General features: G+C 44.9%; 1 protein-coding gene across 2 annotated transcripts in view; it reads right to left on the bottom strand.

Annotated features, from left to right (window-relative positions):
- Positions 1-13,157: 13,157 nt before the first annotated feature.
- Positions 13,158-17,745, bottom strand: part of LOC138758440 (collagen alpha-1(XI) chain-like) — a 337,229-nt gene continuing 332,641 nt past the window's right edge. For both annotated transcript variants that reach the window (XM_069927352.1, XM_069927353.1), the window contains 2 exons: positions 17,387-17,620; positions 13,158-13,900 (listed from right to left, as the gene is read on the bottom strand). In XM_069927352.1, coding sequence (XP_069783453.1) covers positions 13,754-13,900; positions 17,387-17,620 — 381 coding nt within the window. In that variant the 3' untranslated portion in view covers positions 13,158-13,753. The remainder of the gene's footprint in view (positions 13,901-17,386; positions 17,621-17,745) is intronic.

Genomic DNA, 17,745 nt, shown 5'->3' with positions numbered 1-17,745 from the left:
TAGGTCACAAGTCAAGTGAACTCCAAGGAACTTGGTGCTCTCCACTCTCTCTACCATGTGTAGTGGAGGGTGGTCATTCCTGGTCCTCTTGACGTCCATGATCATCGCCTTTGCCTTGTCCACGTCAAGACTTAGGTTGTTCCTCTTGCATCATAAGATTTTCCACGTCTTCTCCGTGATACAACTCATCTTTGTCGCTGCTGACGCCAATGACTGTTGGTAGATCAGCAGGGCTGAGCCAGGAATCTCACTGCAGCGTTCGACCCAGTGACAGATCACCAGGCATCTCAGGGCAAGAGATAACAGAGCAACATGTAATGGCCTGAATTCACCAGAGATTGTCTGACCTTGGAAGCTAAGCAGCCTCAGAGCTGGCCCGTCCTTGCAGGGGAGACCGCCGAGAAACACCAGGTGCTGTGGGTTTCTGTGAGGGGTGCAGGACAAAGCGGTGACTCTCTGTCTGCTTTATGGAAGACAAAAGTTAAAGAATTTCATGTCTGTTGCATTCTAAAATGTAGTATTACGTGACAATAATGGAACCTCCACCTTTACGTCGAAGTTTCCGGGTAACCTTAAACTTGGAGAGTGCGGTACTTTGGAAAGAGCATATCAACAGGCTTCTGGTAGTAAACCATTGGCTGAATCTCCATTGCAGCAAACCTAAGCATCATCTCCACAAACGTCTCTTCTCCAGGACTGGAGGGCTTGAATTACCTGGAGAGGCTGGGAGAGGGTGATCTTGTCGATGTATGGAGCATAAAAGAGATAAATAATTAATGTCTTTTCCCCAGGGGTGTCTAAAAATGGGGGTTCTATTGAGGCCCACAGCACAGAAACAGCTTGTCAATGCCGAACTACATGCCCTCCTGCTTTTGTCCTACATTAGAAACAATACAGTTCTGTCCATGTAGTCACCTGTACTTTTGAGAGACATAGATACGGTGGACAGCCAGCATTTTCTTCCCACGGGGTGAGAGTAGCAAATGCCAGAAGACATCTGTAGAAGGTGAGGGGAGGAAAGTACAGGGGAGATGTCAGGGGTAGACTTTTTGATGCAGAGAGTGGTGGGTGCCTGGAATGAAACGCCAGGGGTGGTGGTGGAGGCTGGTACAATACGGTCATTTAAATGATTCTGAGACAGGCACATGGGTGGGCATGATATCGGGCCAGACGATAGGATCCAATGGAGCAGTGCAGAGTTCTGTTTCCCGTTCTCCTGTGCCCACACCAGCGGCAGCACTGCCATTTTTATTTCTTTTTCTTAACCCCTTGGTGTACAATGCCAAACAGCATCAGCGGGGAGTTTATGGGCCTGGAAGTGAATGAATGTTGAGAGTCAGGGAAACAAGGAGTAGGGCATGCTCCCCGCAGAGCCTGCATACACTTGATGGGCCAAATGGAAATATGAGAATGTGGACAATGCTGGCATTGCCAATATTTATCATCTTTCTCTGTTTGTCCTCAAAGGCAGTGGGGTGCTTCGTGCCACTTCAAATGAGGCACAAGATGGGAGTTTATTTTCATATATATCAGTACAATGTACAGATGTGTGTGTGTGTGCATGCGCATCTATATACTGTGTATGTGTATGCACTGTGTGTGTATGAAGTGTGTATGTGTCAATGTGGTGTGTGTGTATTATATGTCTTGTGTTTGTGTGTATACTGTGTGTGTATGTATTGTGTGTGTGCATGTACTCTGTGTGTCTATGTACTGTGTGTGTGTGTATACGCGTCTTTCAATGTGTTTCTACTGAGCTGGGGTCAAATATCTATGAAGTGAGTGAACTCGGTTGCATCTAGAATTGGAAGAGAAAGGGTTAAAGTTGGACTAAACTGCAAACTGCGCACAGAGGAGGAATGTGTAAGGAGGCAGGCTCTGAATTGGTAGACAGTGATAAAGTGGATGATAAGGAGGAATAACTTGTGCGCTCAATGATCACAAAAGCTCGCAGCTAAGAAGGGAAAAGAATCAACACAGAATTGTTACTTAAGAAATATAAATTGCATTTGATGACACCGTTGACCTAATATGAATCATTTAAACAATTTCATGCTGTCACAGGCACATAATATGGCGAGTTACTGGTATAAGCACGTGCTAACATTAAGGAAATAAGAAATTGGATTGAGAATGTTTTGGCAGACCCATTTCCAGTGAGTTTTGATGTCACTTAGAGAGAAGAGATAACATTAATTGTGTTAAGAGACCAGACTAAATGCAGCTTGAGCTGTGTAGTTGTCTAAACTGAATGCTTTAACATGCCAAGACTTATAAACTGAATAGTTTGTGCTGTGATATGTGTTGATATCTGTGAGGTGCTCAGTTGAGATTGGCTTCACTGGAATTGTGTCTTGGTGACATGGGACTATACAGCGCAGATGTATATGGGTCGGCCCAGCTGCCAACAGTTAGCACAACACCTTTACGGGACCAGAGATCAGGACCAGAGTTCGAATCTTGAGCTGTCTGCAAGTTTGTATATTCGCCCTGTGTATGCGTGGGTTTTCCTCGGAGGATCCAGGTTCCTCCCATCATTCAAAGAAAAATAGGTTAATGGGGTGTAAATTGGGCAGCATGGACACGTGAGCTGAGGTGGGGAGGCAGGGGGAAGAGCACAGGCAGGAGGTAACAGGTGGATAAGGGAGGGAAGGCACACCTGCAAACAGTGGGGGGGTGGCCGATAGCTCTGTGAATGGAGAGGGAGGGGAGTGGTGAGCCGGAGGGGAAAAGAGTGAAGAAGAATGTGGAGTGGGCTAGCAGAAACAGAAGTCGATGTCAATGCCATCCGGTTGGAGAGGGCCCAGACGGAATATTCCATGTTGCTCCTGCAATTTACAAGTGGCCTTGGTTTGGCAGTGCCATTTCTCTTCACTATTTACCTGAAATAGTGGTTGTTTATCTTTATCTTTGCTCTTTAGGGAATACTGTTTGACTGGCTGAGTTTCTCCAGCATTGTGTTTTTACTTCAATCACGGTGCCTGAAGAATTTTGTGTTTTACATGAGTCTGGATAGGATTGTTTCTGATTATACTATATATGTACTTACTATCCCTCTCACCTTAAGTCGAGCTTATTGACATCTGATTGCACAAGTACAACCTGACGAAACAGCGTTCTCCGGTCCTCAGGGCAAAACATGCAGAGACACAACCAGACAAAACACACATACAGACCAACAAGACATACGCAGGACAAGTCTTCGCAGAAACAAGCAAACAAATAAATAGTTTTTTACAAACATGAGAATCTCCGGTGGTGAGTGCGAGCAGTTCCTTTGGTCGTCCAGCATTCTAACTGTGTGAGGGAAGATATTGTTCCTCAACCTGGTGGTGCTGGCTCAAATACTCTTGTATCTCTTCCCCGACTGGAGCAGCAGCTGCAAGATGCTGCGTGCCGGGTTGAAGGGGTCCGCAATGATTTTGTGTGCCTTCTTCAGACAATGATCCCAGTAGATCACGTTGATGGAGTGGGGAGGGAGTGTCTCTCCAATCCTCTCTGCTGCTCTAATAGCTCTGTGGATTGTCCTCCAATCCAATGCTTTACAGCAATCCCATTGCACTGGGATGCAGCCAGCCAGGTCACTCTCAGCAGAGCACCTGTAGAAGGTTGACATAATGGTGGCTGGTCTCATCTAGTTTTAGACTCCAGGAAAAGGACTCTATCCATCCTAGCTAAGAATTTCATCATTTTGTAGACCTCTATAAGGTCATCCTCAGCTCCTGTGGTCCAATGAGGACAATCCCAGTCTATCCCATCTCTCAAAGAGCATAGAAATCTACAGCCTTTCAGCCCTCAGTATTTTGCCAACCTTATAACCTAATCTAACAACTACCTAGAATTTCCCCACTGCATAACCCTCCATTTTTCTCTGTTCCATGTAAAAATCTATTCGTCTCTTAAAAGATCCTGTTCTCTGTGTGAAGACTCTAACTCCTTACACCACCTGCAAAATTAATAAACCACCATTGCATAATTTAGTGTTCTTATAGTAAGCTTTTATGACTTTTCAAGAGAAGGCCTAAAGAGGCCTTCTGACTTACAAGCACCTTCAAACTATGCCCCCTCATGTTAGCCATTTCAGCCCAGGGAAAAAGCTTCTAGCCGTCCACATGATCAATGCCCCTTATCATCTATTACCCCTCATCCTCCAACACTCCATGGAGAAAAGACCAAGTTCACTCAACCCATACGTATATAGCGTGCTCTGCAATCCAGACAGCATCCTTGTAAACTTCCTCTTCACCTTCTCTATATCACCCATAAAAACACAATGTTGGAGAAACCCAGCAGGTCAAACAGTTTCCTTTATACAGCAAAGATAGAAATACAGAACTGACGTTTCACCCTTCATCAAGGGATGGGAAAATGTTGGCAGGCATCTGAACAAAAGGTTAAGGGAGAGGAGTGGGGGAGAACCATTTTTTATTAACATTGCAAATGAACCTCTCCTTTCCAGGCCTGGTGAAGCTCTTCTGTCTTCCCTCTATCGCTACCACCTCCTACTTGTTGTGTGATGTCCAGCGCAGTGAACAAGTGCAGCCTGACCAAAGATTTGTGAAGATGTAGCATGACACCCCAGTAAATCTTCAGCAATCAGGTCCCCAGAGGAGGATGGGAGGAAACAGGGATTCAGGTGAGGGAAAAATATAGAATTTCAAAAGCAGCAGTGCAGGGGTTATCCAGATGCTGATGGGTACAGGAGCAGTTGCTTTAATAGGGATCAAAGAATTATTGAGAATCCCTCCCATCCAGCGCACAGTATCTTTCACTCACTAGGAGGTACAGGAGCATCAGAATCAGGAGCTCTTTCTGGCTGGGAAAGAGCTTCCTCTCGCAGGGTGTGAGATTGATGAACCTTGGGTTTCTTATTAATGAAATTGGGCAAATTATTTCAGAATATTGATATTTATTTCTATGCATGTGTGTTTGTAAGGCAAATTTATTTATGGTTGTGCATCGCGGGCTGGAGAAACGCTTTGGAATCGGTGCAGTGCGCAACAGGCAAAGCTACGGTGAACCCTGTTCATTGCTGGCCTCCCAGAGCTGCCTTTGGGGATTTTTTTGTATATCTATTCATAATCCAAGACTCCATTATTATCATGTGCAGAACAGGTAATACAGCCTCTCCCCAAGTTACGAACTGTGCGACTTATGACCGTCTGTACATATGTCCAAAAAAATAATGGCTGCCTGCCTTTGGTAGCAAACGCCTCTCAGTTACCATTCGGTAAGCTCGCCAAAGCAGATGGCAAGCAAGAGGAAAAACCCATGCCCTGCTGATAGATCAGGCAAGACGCTGAGGAAGATGCCCAATTTGGAATTGAAAATTTGATTAAATGTCTTGGTTTATGACTTCTACGGGCCATGCTGTCCATTTCAAGATATCACCGGTCGGTCAGGACGAAACTCAGATGTATGCTGGAGAATAGCTGCATTACAAAAAAAAATGCCTTCTGCCTGTTGTAAGTCAAACGAAGAGTCACCGTCAGTGTCGTCCGGTGCCCCTTAACAGTGAGAGAAGCAAAGGAGAGTCCCTTCTGAAACACTGAGCGTCGGGTGTTCCTGCAGCCTCAAGCTCCTGTTTGATCCATCGGCAACCTGAGCTCCAGATCCATACCTTCAGCACCCGAGGCCCTTCCAGGAGCCCTTTTTGCTTTCAGCACCCTCTCGAATCCCAGCGCCGATACCTGGTTCCCATGAGCCTGCGACCTGCGTTCAAATCTGGGGCGGTCTCCAAGGAGTTTGTGCATTCTCCCTGTTCCCTGAGGTCCTCCCACCTCCCAAAGATGTACAGGGGCAGGGAGGGGGGGGGGTCGTAGGTCAATTAGTCACATCAGTGTATTTGGGCAGCCTGGGCCCATGGATTGGAAGGGCCTGTTACTGTGCTGTCTCTCTTAATAACAGTAAACCCCCCGGTACCCTGCACCCGTGAAGTATGGTTTATTTGCCTGTTGCTTGAGATTGTGTGTTGTGCAACTGGTGAACTATCCGCTAGTAGCATCAACTTTGAACTTCCATATTTATTTTCTGCAACATTTTGCCGGTGGCTTGAATTCCGGATAACAGGGGTTCTGATGGACAAGTGGGTGGTGATGGACAAGTTGAGCCAAAGGGCCAGTGACTGTGCTGTAGAACTCTACCACACTATTGCTCCGGTTTACATGAGCTCATTGCTTCTTCAATTGAGTTTTCATCTTCCAATCTATCTTCAATTTTTCTTTCCCTCCCTACCCCAAAGAAACAGCCCCCCTCCCTCCCTACCCCAAGGAAACAGCCCCCCTCCCTCCCATCTTATGAAAGAACCAGTCTGCAAAGGCACAAAATTGACTGCAATTATTTTAAAATTTTTGTGACTAAACTTACATTGTTCCTGAATATCATTTTATTTTTAATATGCTACAGACCTTGTAACAAGACAACCTGTATTCAATCAGTGCTTGACATTTTAATGTACATATATCACATGTCATAATACAAATGGCCAACTCATGAAAGCACCACAGGATTTTAGCACCATGACAATGTTCGGAGGAACGCAGAGGCTGGAGTGAGGTGCAAAGGATGATCTGACTGGAAATACAAAACGATAAAAAATCTCTCCTCCTTTCCGTCCTATCTGAGCAGCTCTCGTTCGCTGCCTCCTGAGGAAGAAAACAGGTACCATATTTTGGGGGTGATGGGGGGGGGGGTAGAGAGGAATTACTCCAACAGGGGGTTGTAGTCACCCACGAGCTGATGGTGGGCTCCCCAGCCATAAAAGTTTGGGGGGAGGGGGAGGTAGGCAGTGGCCAAGGCCAGACTTGCCCTGAAACCATAATTGTCAAAAGAGCTCACTTACAGATCCCCTTAGCCCACTGGCATTACTGTCCCTCCATCCAAGATAATGGAGCTCAGTACTGCCTTTTAATGTTGAGCCTCCAATCCAACAGGGAGAGGGAGGGAGCTGATGGGATGATGGAAGGGTGAACATAAAATTGTCCTTCAACCATCCTCCACCCAAGAATTGTTCTGTCCCTAATTTTAGTACCACAGTTCAAACCTACAAGGGGATGCTCGCCTTGAATAGAAACATTATCCCATCCCTTGAGGTGTGTGCATTCATGGTTCCAGTGTATGTACAGCAAATATCAACCTGTTTTCTTTTCCCCCAAATTTCTTGGCCCTTGAAAAGGTTGCAGTGTATGGGTCCTGGGTGGATTTAACTCAACGGAAACAACATAGGAATATTCTGAACTTATAGATACAAGAAGAATTACCAGCATCCAATAAGTGAGCTAACTATGTGTTAGACAGTATGGAAAAATATCCAGAGGTATTCCTGCATATCATATCTCCTCCTGTATAAAATAACCAAAGCATGTGGATTAAGCACCTTACAAAATGTAACTTGCAGCATGCTACAGAAGGTTGTAGGCTATAGTGGCAGTTTATATACAGTAGCATACAGGGAAAGGAAGAAATTCCCTTTAATTGAGGTTCTTCAACCTCAAAGATCAGTAGCCCCCGCATCTCTAAAGCACGCCATCACAACTGTTCGGATTTACGCAGAATTGAAAAGCCTCCCTCGGTCATTGAATCACTTTTTTTTAAAAAGAGGGAAAAGGAGAGAGGATTAGGGAGCAAATGCCAGACTAATGACAGACGACGGGGCTGCCAGTGGTGGGGAAAAGAACATAGAACGCTACAGCGCAGCACAGGCCCTTCGGCCCTTGATGTTGGGCCAACCCATATATTTCTTAAGAAAAAATAAACTCTCCTCTATTTTTCTTCCATCCAAGTACCTGTCCAAGAGTGTTTTAAATGTCCACATTCCAGGGACCCAAACTCTTGGTGCAAAAAAACACCCCCTGATGTCTCCCCTGAACTTCCCTTCCTACATTTTGTACTGGTGTTTGCCATTCCTGGCCTGGGAAACAGGTGCTGGCTGACCACCCTATCTATGGCTCTCATAATCTTGTATAGACCTCTATCAAGTCTCCTCTCATCCTTTTACACTCCAAAGAGAAAAGCCCCAGCTCTACTAACCTTGCCTCATAAGATGTTTTCCAATCCAGGCCACATCCTGCTAAATCTCCTCTGCACCCTTCTCCATAGCTCCACATCCTTCCTATAATGAGGTGGCCAGAACTGAAGACAATACTCTCAGTGTGGTCTAACCAGAGATTTGTAGAGTAGCAACATGATGTCTCTACTCATGAACTCTTATTAATGAATCCCAGCATCCCATCGGCCTTCTTAATTATCCTATCAACCTGTGCGGTGACCTTGAGGGATGTATGGATTTGAACTCCAAGGTCCCTAAAGGGAAATTCGGGATATGCGTATGGAGAACAGAAAGCCAGGAGAAACATGGAAAAGGGGCATAAGCAGGGGAAAGGAGATAGAAAGAGATAGAAATTCTGAGTTTTCAGAACCTGAAGTAAAAGGAAACCAATGTCGGTGGAATGCTCATGGTGAGTTCTGGTAAGCCGAGGTTAAGGATGGAAGGGCAAGCAGTCTTTGTTCCGTCCCCATCCCTGACTCTTTTCCTGGCGACCTACTGTGAACATTGCGATGGGAGAGGAGAAATAGCCAATGAGATTGGTCAACTGGGAGTTCTCATCATCTCAAATGGTCAAAGAATTCAGACTTGAAACGTTGACTGGCCAGTGACACCAGCTGAATTCTTCCAGTCTGCTCTAGATTCCAGCATTAGCAGATTTTGTGCTTCTGCATAAATCCATAGTCAGGCCTTTTCTTTGGAATATTGTGGGTGGTTTCAAGGGCTACGTACACTCTGGGGGAGGACGTGGACACTTTCCAGAGGGTGCAGACAAACTTCAGTGGGATGCTGCCTGGATTGGAGTGCAAGAACAAGATGGAGAAACTTGGATTGTTTCCTCTGGAGGGTGGCAGACCTGACAAAAGGATATAAAATGATGAGAGGTATGGATAGGGTAGGTAGACAGAACTTCCCCCTCAGGGTGGAAATGTCAAATGCCAGAGGACCTAGACTTGCAGATAAGAAGGGACAGGTTGAAAGGAGATAAGTTTCGTTAGGTGTGAAACATGAAAGTCTGCAGCTGCTGTGATTGTTCTAACCACACAGAAATGCCAGAGGAACTCAGCAGGTCTTGCAGAGTCCATAGGATAGAAAGATATATTACCAACATTTCAGATCAGAGCCCTTTTTCAAGGTGTGAGTGAAAGGCAAGCAGGTGCCTGAATGAAAAGGCTAGAGAGAAGAATGGGAGGGGAAAGGAGTACAGACCACAGACCAAAGGTATTAATTGGACATGATAGGACAGGAGAGGGGAAAGCTGGGGATTGATTAGGGGAGGCTGCGGTGTGTTTTTGGCTCTGTGATAGGAGATAGAAGGAAATGGGAAAGAGAGTGAACTAGAGACATGGGGATAGAAGGGAGTGCAAGGGTCTAACGGAGACCTGCAAAGTCAATTTTAATACCATCCAGTTGGAGGGTGCCCAGATGGAATATGAGATGGTGTTCCTCCAATTTGCAGGTGACTTCAGTCTGATAGTACATGAGACCGTTGACAGTCATGTTGGTGGGGAATTGAAATGGGTGGCTACTGGGAATTCTTGGTTGGGCGTTGGGGGAAAAGAGCCGAGGTGCTAAACAAAGTAGTGGTGTGGGGGGGAGCAGGTGAAGTTGATAGAAGTATATACAATTGCAATACTTAAGAGGAATTCAGTCAGGCACATGAACAGGCAGGGAACACATGAAGGCAGATGGGATTAATTTATCATGGATGTGATGGGTTGAAGGGCCTTTTCCTGAGTTACCGAATTTTGTTGGTGGATTCTAATTGACCAGCTACTCCTGTTCCCCGGAGTCCCCTTTCTCCACCAGTGTCGGCAAGGTCGGCGTGACCTGTCTGTCCTAGTATTCTGGCATTCTATCCCTAAACCTCCCCTCATAGTGAAAAGAGGCCTTGCTCAAGGGATTGAACAAGCATTATTAAGGCCCAAGCTTCAGTCTACACTGGGTAGGCACACTTGTGTAGAGCAGCCATTCTCAATGGGGGGGGAGGGGGGAAACGGATTAAAAATCATAAAATATTTTTTAGGTAGATGGTAGGAGAGAAGTATAACCAAACTTGACTGCTTCACAGGGAAGGGGGTCCATAAACTTTTCGCAAGGGGGCCACAGCCAAAAAAATGGTTGAGAATGGCTGCTATAAATCACGTTGCTGGGTAAACCAATCCAGAGATAAAAGGCTTGTTTCCTCTCTCCTTCACCCAGGGGTAGCAGACATCAGATTGAGAAGTTTTATAGCATCTCAGGTTAATATTGTACCCCAGTTCCAAAAGAGTGATCAAGGCTGTTTGCTTTTGAAAAAGTACTCTGGAGTTTCTACGAAGAAACAGCTTCCAGGCAGCCAATATTTATCAGTCAGAGGCTACTGACCCTCAAAATTAATGCGAATTTCTAGCTTCTGCCCTTGGCTTAATAGATCTAATCCATTTTTTTTTAAAACAAAATTATTTATGTACACAAAGGCATCTTAAACCGAAATAAATTATGCCAACATTCAAGAAGCATCGAAAAAATAACAACTCCATAAATTATCTTTGCAAAAAAACAGTCATGCAACACAGTTTAATTCAGTTTTGGTATATTTGTGATTAGCACCAGTTAAGACCTGCCCCTTGTTGGAAGTGAGAAGATTCACCTTGTAACAGTAAGACCACGTGGAATTGGAGGGAAGATCGAGGCAGTTGGTTCACACTGACACGCCCTTTTCAAACATCTAAGGTGGCCTTTCTATAAGAATGAGTCTTGGCCTGGACCCATCAACAGAAGTTTGTGCATTTTGTTTCGTGTTTAGAATCAGCCAACCGGTCTCTACGTCCATTGCTGCAGGTTTGGAGGTGAGAGGTCTTGACTTGCTTTTTAGGATTAGAGGGGCGAGGAGGAAGATATGTTTCACTTGTAGGGTTTTGGAGGTCATGGTCTCACTCCCATTGAGTTGCAAATTCCTGGTCTCCAGACCTGGTGCTGGATGGTGGAATTTAAAGACCAGGGACGTTCTGCACTTCTCCAACTCTGACCTTAGACACCAGACCAGAGAAAGCCAGTGGCGTTTCTGACTCTTGTACGCCAACTAGGTTTTTAAGCGGTAGTTAGTGTAGCGGTTAGCATGACATTATCACAGTGCCAGCGACACAAGTTCAAATCCAGTGCTGTCTAAAGGGAGTTTGCACATTCTCCCCATTTCCTCCGGGTGCTCTAGTTTCCTCCCACCCCTATGGGGTGGAAGGGCCCATAACCATGCTGTATTTTTAAATTTAAAATCTCATCAATATCTTTTTGATTCCAGAGTCAATGTTAACAAACTTAACCCCCACCCCTGGGGCCCAGAAAGCGCCGCCGCACCCCCCCCCCCCAGTGAGTTACCCCCCACACATTGCCAATTGTGTCCTATTTGAGTGGGACACTCCCAATGTCTTCCTTTCACTGAGTGTGGTGTTCACAACCTGGCTGTTGTTGTCTGACACCCCTGCGTCCGCAAACAACAGCTGAGAGAACACTCCCCATCAACAGGTGCGCACCATTCTAACAGTCTTGCCAACAATGTGAGTTTGGAGGGGGGTTTGTTTAATATTGTGATGAAGTGTCCGCTCTCTCCGCGCCAGCGACCTGGCTGTCTGTAAGGAGTTTGTATGTTCTCCCCTTGACCTGCGTGGGCTTCCTCTGGGTGCTCCGGTCTCCTCCCCCTCTCTAAAAACGTATGGAGTTTGTGAGTTAATTGGTGAATTTGGGCAACAGGGGCTTGTGGGCAGAAACGGCCTGTTACTGCACGGAATTTCTAAAATTTGTTCTACTGAATGGATGAGACTTGAGGGATCGTGGAAATAATGGACAGCGCTAAACTCCAACTCCAAACCATGGTTATTTCTGAAGTGGACAATTTTCAACAAGCCACATAAGTGTTTCTGTTGGGAAGACTTGCAGGTTCAATTGGACGGAGAGACCAAGAGTCCAAAACGTATCAGAATGGATTAAGTGCATGGGGAAAGTCAAGTGCAGTTTGTTGGATTGAAGGGAACGAATACCCTACTTCACCTCCAGTGCAATTTCCATCAGCTGATGCATTTACCACAATGGAAACGTGCAATGGGTCCTTTGTACAACAGACTCGAGCTTGCATGGTAGGTATTCGGAAGTGCATATGCTGAGTCCTGTGATGATGAGGTCATGCAGAAGTGGACTCTGCTCCACACAGAATGACTAATCAAGGCATCATCAGCTGTGCTAATGCACATTGCAAACTCCCATTCACATTGCTGATTGGTGGGATTCCATGGCAAGTTTTCATGTAGCTTTCAAGGGGCTCTTTCATGTTTTTGAAACAAGACAAAGGGCCAATCAATGGAAAAAGCCATCAATTTGTTCATGAATGTCACTTTTTGTCCCTTCAGTTTCAGAGGGGAATGGAAGTCACCCTCCAGTGGTCCAGGCCAGACAGATTTCTTTTCCTGAAGGGCAAAATGGGCTTTAAAGCAATCAAATAGTTTTAGCACATAATGGGAGAATTTTTCTTTCAAATTTATTTATTGCCTTGGTGGGATTTGAACCCTTGATCAATCATCTCAGTCCAGAGATACCAGTTAAGTGCCAAAACCACTATTTGACTGTACCCTGACGAATTGCAAGCAACTCTGAACATCTGAAATGGAGTCTACACAAAATATATCATTGGGCTATCACTGGACAATGAAGATTTTGCTTCCTGAACACTTTTGGGTGGATTTTGGGCTGCTGATCACGAAAATCACCTAATAATTCTCCTGTCCTACTATTTTGATTAGACACAACCTCTTTTTGTGATATCCTCTCATATTTTGAACATGCTTCAAACATGTTCAACCACTAAGTGCAACGTGTTATTGAATATTCATTCTCTGTATTCGCACTTGGACGTCTTCCCTGCTGATCTTGGTGTGGTCAGTGATGAACGTGGTGAAAGGTTTCACCAGGACATTGAGTCCATTGAAAAGTGGGATCAGGGCCACTGGAATCCATCAATGCTGGACGACTATTGTTGGATCCTGACACAAGAGGCATCAGATGCTGAGTACCAATGAAAATCAGCGGCGAACATTTTTAGGTCAGCTGAACTAACGCAATATGTCAATACGATTAAACCTGCTAAATTCAATAAAAGTTAATTTAATGTTTTCCAACTTCCTACGTGATACAGCAAATCTGAAATGATCTTTGTGTTCATCTATCGTAATCCTCAATTTTTTTTTTAGGAAGCAAACCTTTTGGAAAAAAAAATTGTTGTCCAGTATTGTTTTTTATCTTTTCAACACCAAGACAGCAGTGTAAAGCTATGAGTGGCTTTCTATCCCAATGAGCACTGTTTAACATTTCATGGATAGGTGTCCACGTGTTAAGGAGCCAGGTCAATGATTGGATCTTGCTGGAACAAAGACACTTGGTTACAGAAGAATATTTGGGGTGTGAAAGTACTCTAGGAGGAAGATCCTCTCACTCTGCCATCATCATTGGAATTTGGGAAGTCCCAGATACATCAACCACTGACTTGGCCTCTTCAACAGGTCATTAAGACTTTGGCCCCACGAGGGCAGCAATTATTTATTGTTACTCATACACAATAAAAACACCCCATCTGCGGCGTGATTAATAAGAGACATGTTGAAAGGCAAAGAGAATGTGCGTTCTGCAGAAGGACAGGAGAGAGGAAAAAAAAAGTTGGGGACAAAGATTGTTCCCTGAGGTTTAGCTATTGAAACAGACTGGGCCAACCTCAAACCCAAACTTCTGCTGGTGCTCTCCGAAATCGGTCACCACCACGTCTTTGATCGGTAGGTCGACAACTCGCGGAGAGTCGATCTGAAGTACTGTTCGGTCAGATCCTTTCCTCAGCTGCAAGGGAAGGGGGAAGAGAAGGGTGAAGGAAGCAAGATGTCAAACAAAGCCATCCATTCATTCATCGTCTACCTGACGTGGAGAGCGAGATGGGCTGGCCCACTATCGTCAAACATTATTATAGACCTTGGTTTAATTTTTTTAACTAAACTCCTTTATCAGAGACAAGCCCACAACTCCCAACCTCTTCTGTACAAAGAAATCTGCATGCTTCAGCTAATATCATTCCTCCGTTGACTGAAGATTTAGCATTAAGAATGTGTTCCTGTTTCCAATCATTCCTTCATTTTCCTCCCGTCTTTCCAGAATGGATTTGATCATCTTCAGTGCTACAAATTTATTTTCTAATCTGATTGCTTTTGATAGTTGGATGAATGAATGATCTAGATTCAATATCTTGCTCCTGTTTTGATCTATTGAAATTACAAGGGTTAAGATCTTCCAGGGTATTTCAATCCTTCTCCATTGTCACAGTGATGGCACAAAAGCCACCAATCTGCTCCTTCATTGCATGGAGGTGGGTGCAGGCCCAACCTAATGGAAAGAGTAAGCATCGTTGATTACTTAGTGGATCGTACACCATGCAGCCAGATGACCCTCGATGCTGCAGAGTGTGGGCCAAGGTGGTGACGCTCGGGGGCTCAGCTCGCTTGAGTTCGCCACAACAAGCAAGTCAGCTTTGGCCTCAGGGCAGAGCTTTGCTGTGATGGGACGGAGCCTCCACCCAAGCCACAGGCCTTAAAAATCAGACCCTCCAAGCCCTGGGAATCGAATGGAAAATGCTGGAGATGGTGAGGCAGCATCTGCGGAATGGGAATATAGTAAAAACCACATTCTTGGATCAATGAGATACCAGTCAACTAATATAACCACTGCAGTATTGTAGCTTACCATGAAGCAAACAACTCTGAACTCTTTTTGTGGATCCCATATCACAAAAATCAGGTGGCTACCTGGGAGGGGCAGGTTGATCCTCGAACACCCTCTGTCTCTGAAAAAATTCCCTTTCTTTTCTTTCCTCATCTTTTTCTGTGTAAAATGGTACTGGAGCGTGGCCGCTCTTGAATGGCATGCTAACAAAAGCTTTATAGGGTGTCTCGCCTCATAAATAAACCAAAATCTACCTTAACATGCTGGTTCCTCCTTTCCAAAGGCAAGGCTGTTGATGGCCCTAACATCATTGATTGTCTTAACATTTCAATGATAAGATGTCCACGTTTGGTGATTAGTAGGTCAAAGTCCAGGTCTGGTTAGAGGGAGGACACTACTGGACAGACAATAAATTGATGTCTCCTTCCCTCCCTCGGTTCTAGTGCCACTTGGAAATGGACTTTGGTCATGTAGTTGTGAAGAAAATGAGGAATAACCATCACATTGCCATTGCTTGAAATTCTCCATGCAGGGGATATACTCATTCTTCATGTGCACAATGACTAACAAATATACTCCAATTGTAGTGCTGGATTGTAAAAAAAAAGAGAGAACAAGGGATCTTCCTCAGATTTTAAATACAAGACTGGTACTGCTAAAATGTATCAACTCCACGACCCTCTGAGCACAGCTGCCAATTTTCAGAATTTTTGTGTGAACCCGTTGAAGGCAATCTTCCTTTTCAAAGCCCTCTGGAGATATCCCCTGATATCCTTTATCCAAACACAGATAGTTGGAATCGATCTGATAGCTCAGTGGTTAGAGGACTGGCTTTGTAAACCAGGGGTCACTTGGACCCCATTACTCTGAGGGGAGCTGGGGCCCCATTTCTCTGAAGGGGCGCTGGAGCCCCATTTCTCTGAAGGGCGCTGGACAAAATGTGAGAGGCACTGGACAAAATGGCGACTCTCTGTCTTCCTTATGGTAGACAGAAGTTAAAGAATTTCATGTTTGATACATTCTAAATTTAGTATTACGTGACAGTAATGGAACCATTACCTTTTTCTATAGCAGTAAAACCTTCCCCATCTAAATGGCCTGTGATGTGTGGGAAACTGTACTGCTCATTCACCCAGTTATTCATGAATCAATTGAAATGAAACCAATTGATTACTTGTCATCTCCTGTAATTTCCAATGTTCAATATCTATTATTCATTAAATGATGTTTCATTTAAAAATGAAAAAGAACTTTATTTTATGCAATGCACTTCAAGAACCAGGATACAAAATCATAAGACATAGGAGCAGAAATAGGCCATTCAGCCCATCGAGTCTGTCCCATCAATCACGAGCTGATCCATTTCCCCACTTAGCCTTCTCCCCATAGCCTTTCATGCCCTGGCTAATCAAGAACCTATCAATCTCTCCCTTAACAAATTCCATAGGTTCACCACCCTCTGGCTGAAGGAATTCCTCCACATCTCCGTTCAAAGCGGATGCCCTTCAATCCTAAAGTGGTGCTCTCTTGTCCTAGATTCTCCCGTCATGGGACACAACCTTTCTACATCCACTCTGTCCATGGCTTTCTACATTCAAAAGGTTTCAAATGAGATTCCCCCTCAGTTTCCTCAATTCCAATGTGTACAGGCCAAAATCCGTCAAACGGTCCTCATATCAGGAAGGCATCAGCCCTCCCCACTAGTCCTTCCTTATATTAACAAGATGAGCAAAAGTTGGCTATATACTTTGTTAAACTTCAAGTGAACACTTTCTGAAGTGCGGGCACTGTTGTAATGCTGGCGATAGCAAGTTCCCATCAGCTAATCTGCTTTCAAGATGATTCTTCAACGATAGACAAAGCGCAGGTCACCGTGGCAAACATGCCTAATTGGCTTCTATTGGCATTCACCTGATATCCATTTGACAGGCAGGATAGCAGAGTGAACCAGAGAACCATCGAGCACTACAGCACAAAAACAGACTCTGGCCCTTCTAGTCTGAACCAAACTATTATTCTGCCTAGTCCCACTGACCTGTACCCAGTCCGTATCCCTCCATACCCATCCCGTCCAAATTTTTATTGTGTTTAAAATTGAGCCCGCATTCACCACTTCAACCGACAGCTCGTTCCACACTCCCTCTGCTCTCTGTGCAAAGAGGTTCCCCCTAACCTTTTCCCCCTTCACCCTTAAGCCATGTCCTCTGGTTTTATCCCATCAAACCTCAGTGGAAAAAGCTTACTTCCATTTACTCTATCTACACCCCTCATCATTTTGTTTCCTATCAATTCTCCCCTCATTCTTCTACGCTCCAGGGAATAAAGTCTTCAACTGTTTAACCTTACCCTGTAACTGGTCTAAAGCAATACAAAGATATAGTTGGTAACAATTCATTCTTGGCTGTTTCTGAGGCAGCTGTACCCCACTTCTAAAAATACATTTCCATTCGAACCAATAGAACAAAATGTTGAAGGCAGAACATACTGTTCATTGGTATAGCATCACATTAAGAATACAGGAGACCAAGTGCAAAATTTTACACACTCCCAGATACCAATCATGTGCAGGGTGAACTAACGTGACCCATTCCCCAGTTAGGAGTCTTTCATTACCTTACAGCCATCATAGATGGCACTGATGTATGGTGTTTTGGTGTGTGACAGTTCTTCATCGTTGGCTCCCAGGAACCGCACCGCCTTCTGGTAGCTCTGCGTGGCCATGTCGTACCAACCGATGGACTGCTGGCAGTTGTAGATGAACCTCTGCCGCGCTGTGGCGCTCAGAAGGCGGAGGAAGGTCATTTGAACCACGTGCACAGGGTTACCATCAGAGTCGGTGTATGAAAGCTGCAGGAGGAGAAACGGTGATTACATCTCATCACTGGCAAAACCAGTACAGGGCATTCCATCCTTACATGGAGTTCAAGTTCAATCTCCTTATTATCATCCAATTGCATAAGTACAACTGGACA

Source organism: Narcine bancroftii, chromosome 3 (assembly GCF_036971445.1).
Source record: "Narcine bancroftii isolate sNarBan1 chromosome 3, sNarBan1.hap1, whole genome shotgun sequence".
Lineage (NCBI taxonomy): Eukaryota > Metazoa > Chordata > Chondrichthyes > Torpediniformes > Narcinidae > Narcine > Narcine bancroftii.
The sequence above is the reverse complement of the archived record's forward strand: the minus strand, read 5'-3'. Positions and strand labels throughout refer to the sequence as shown.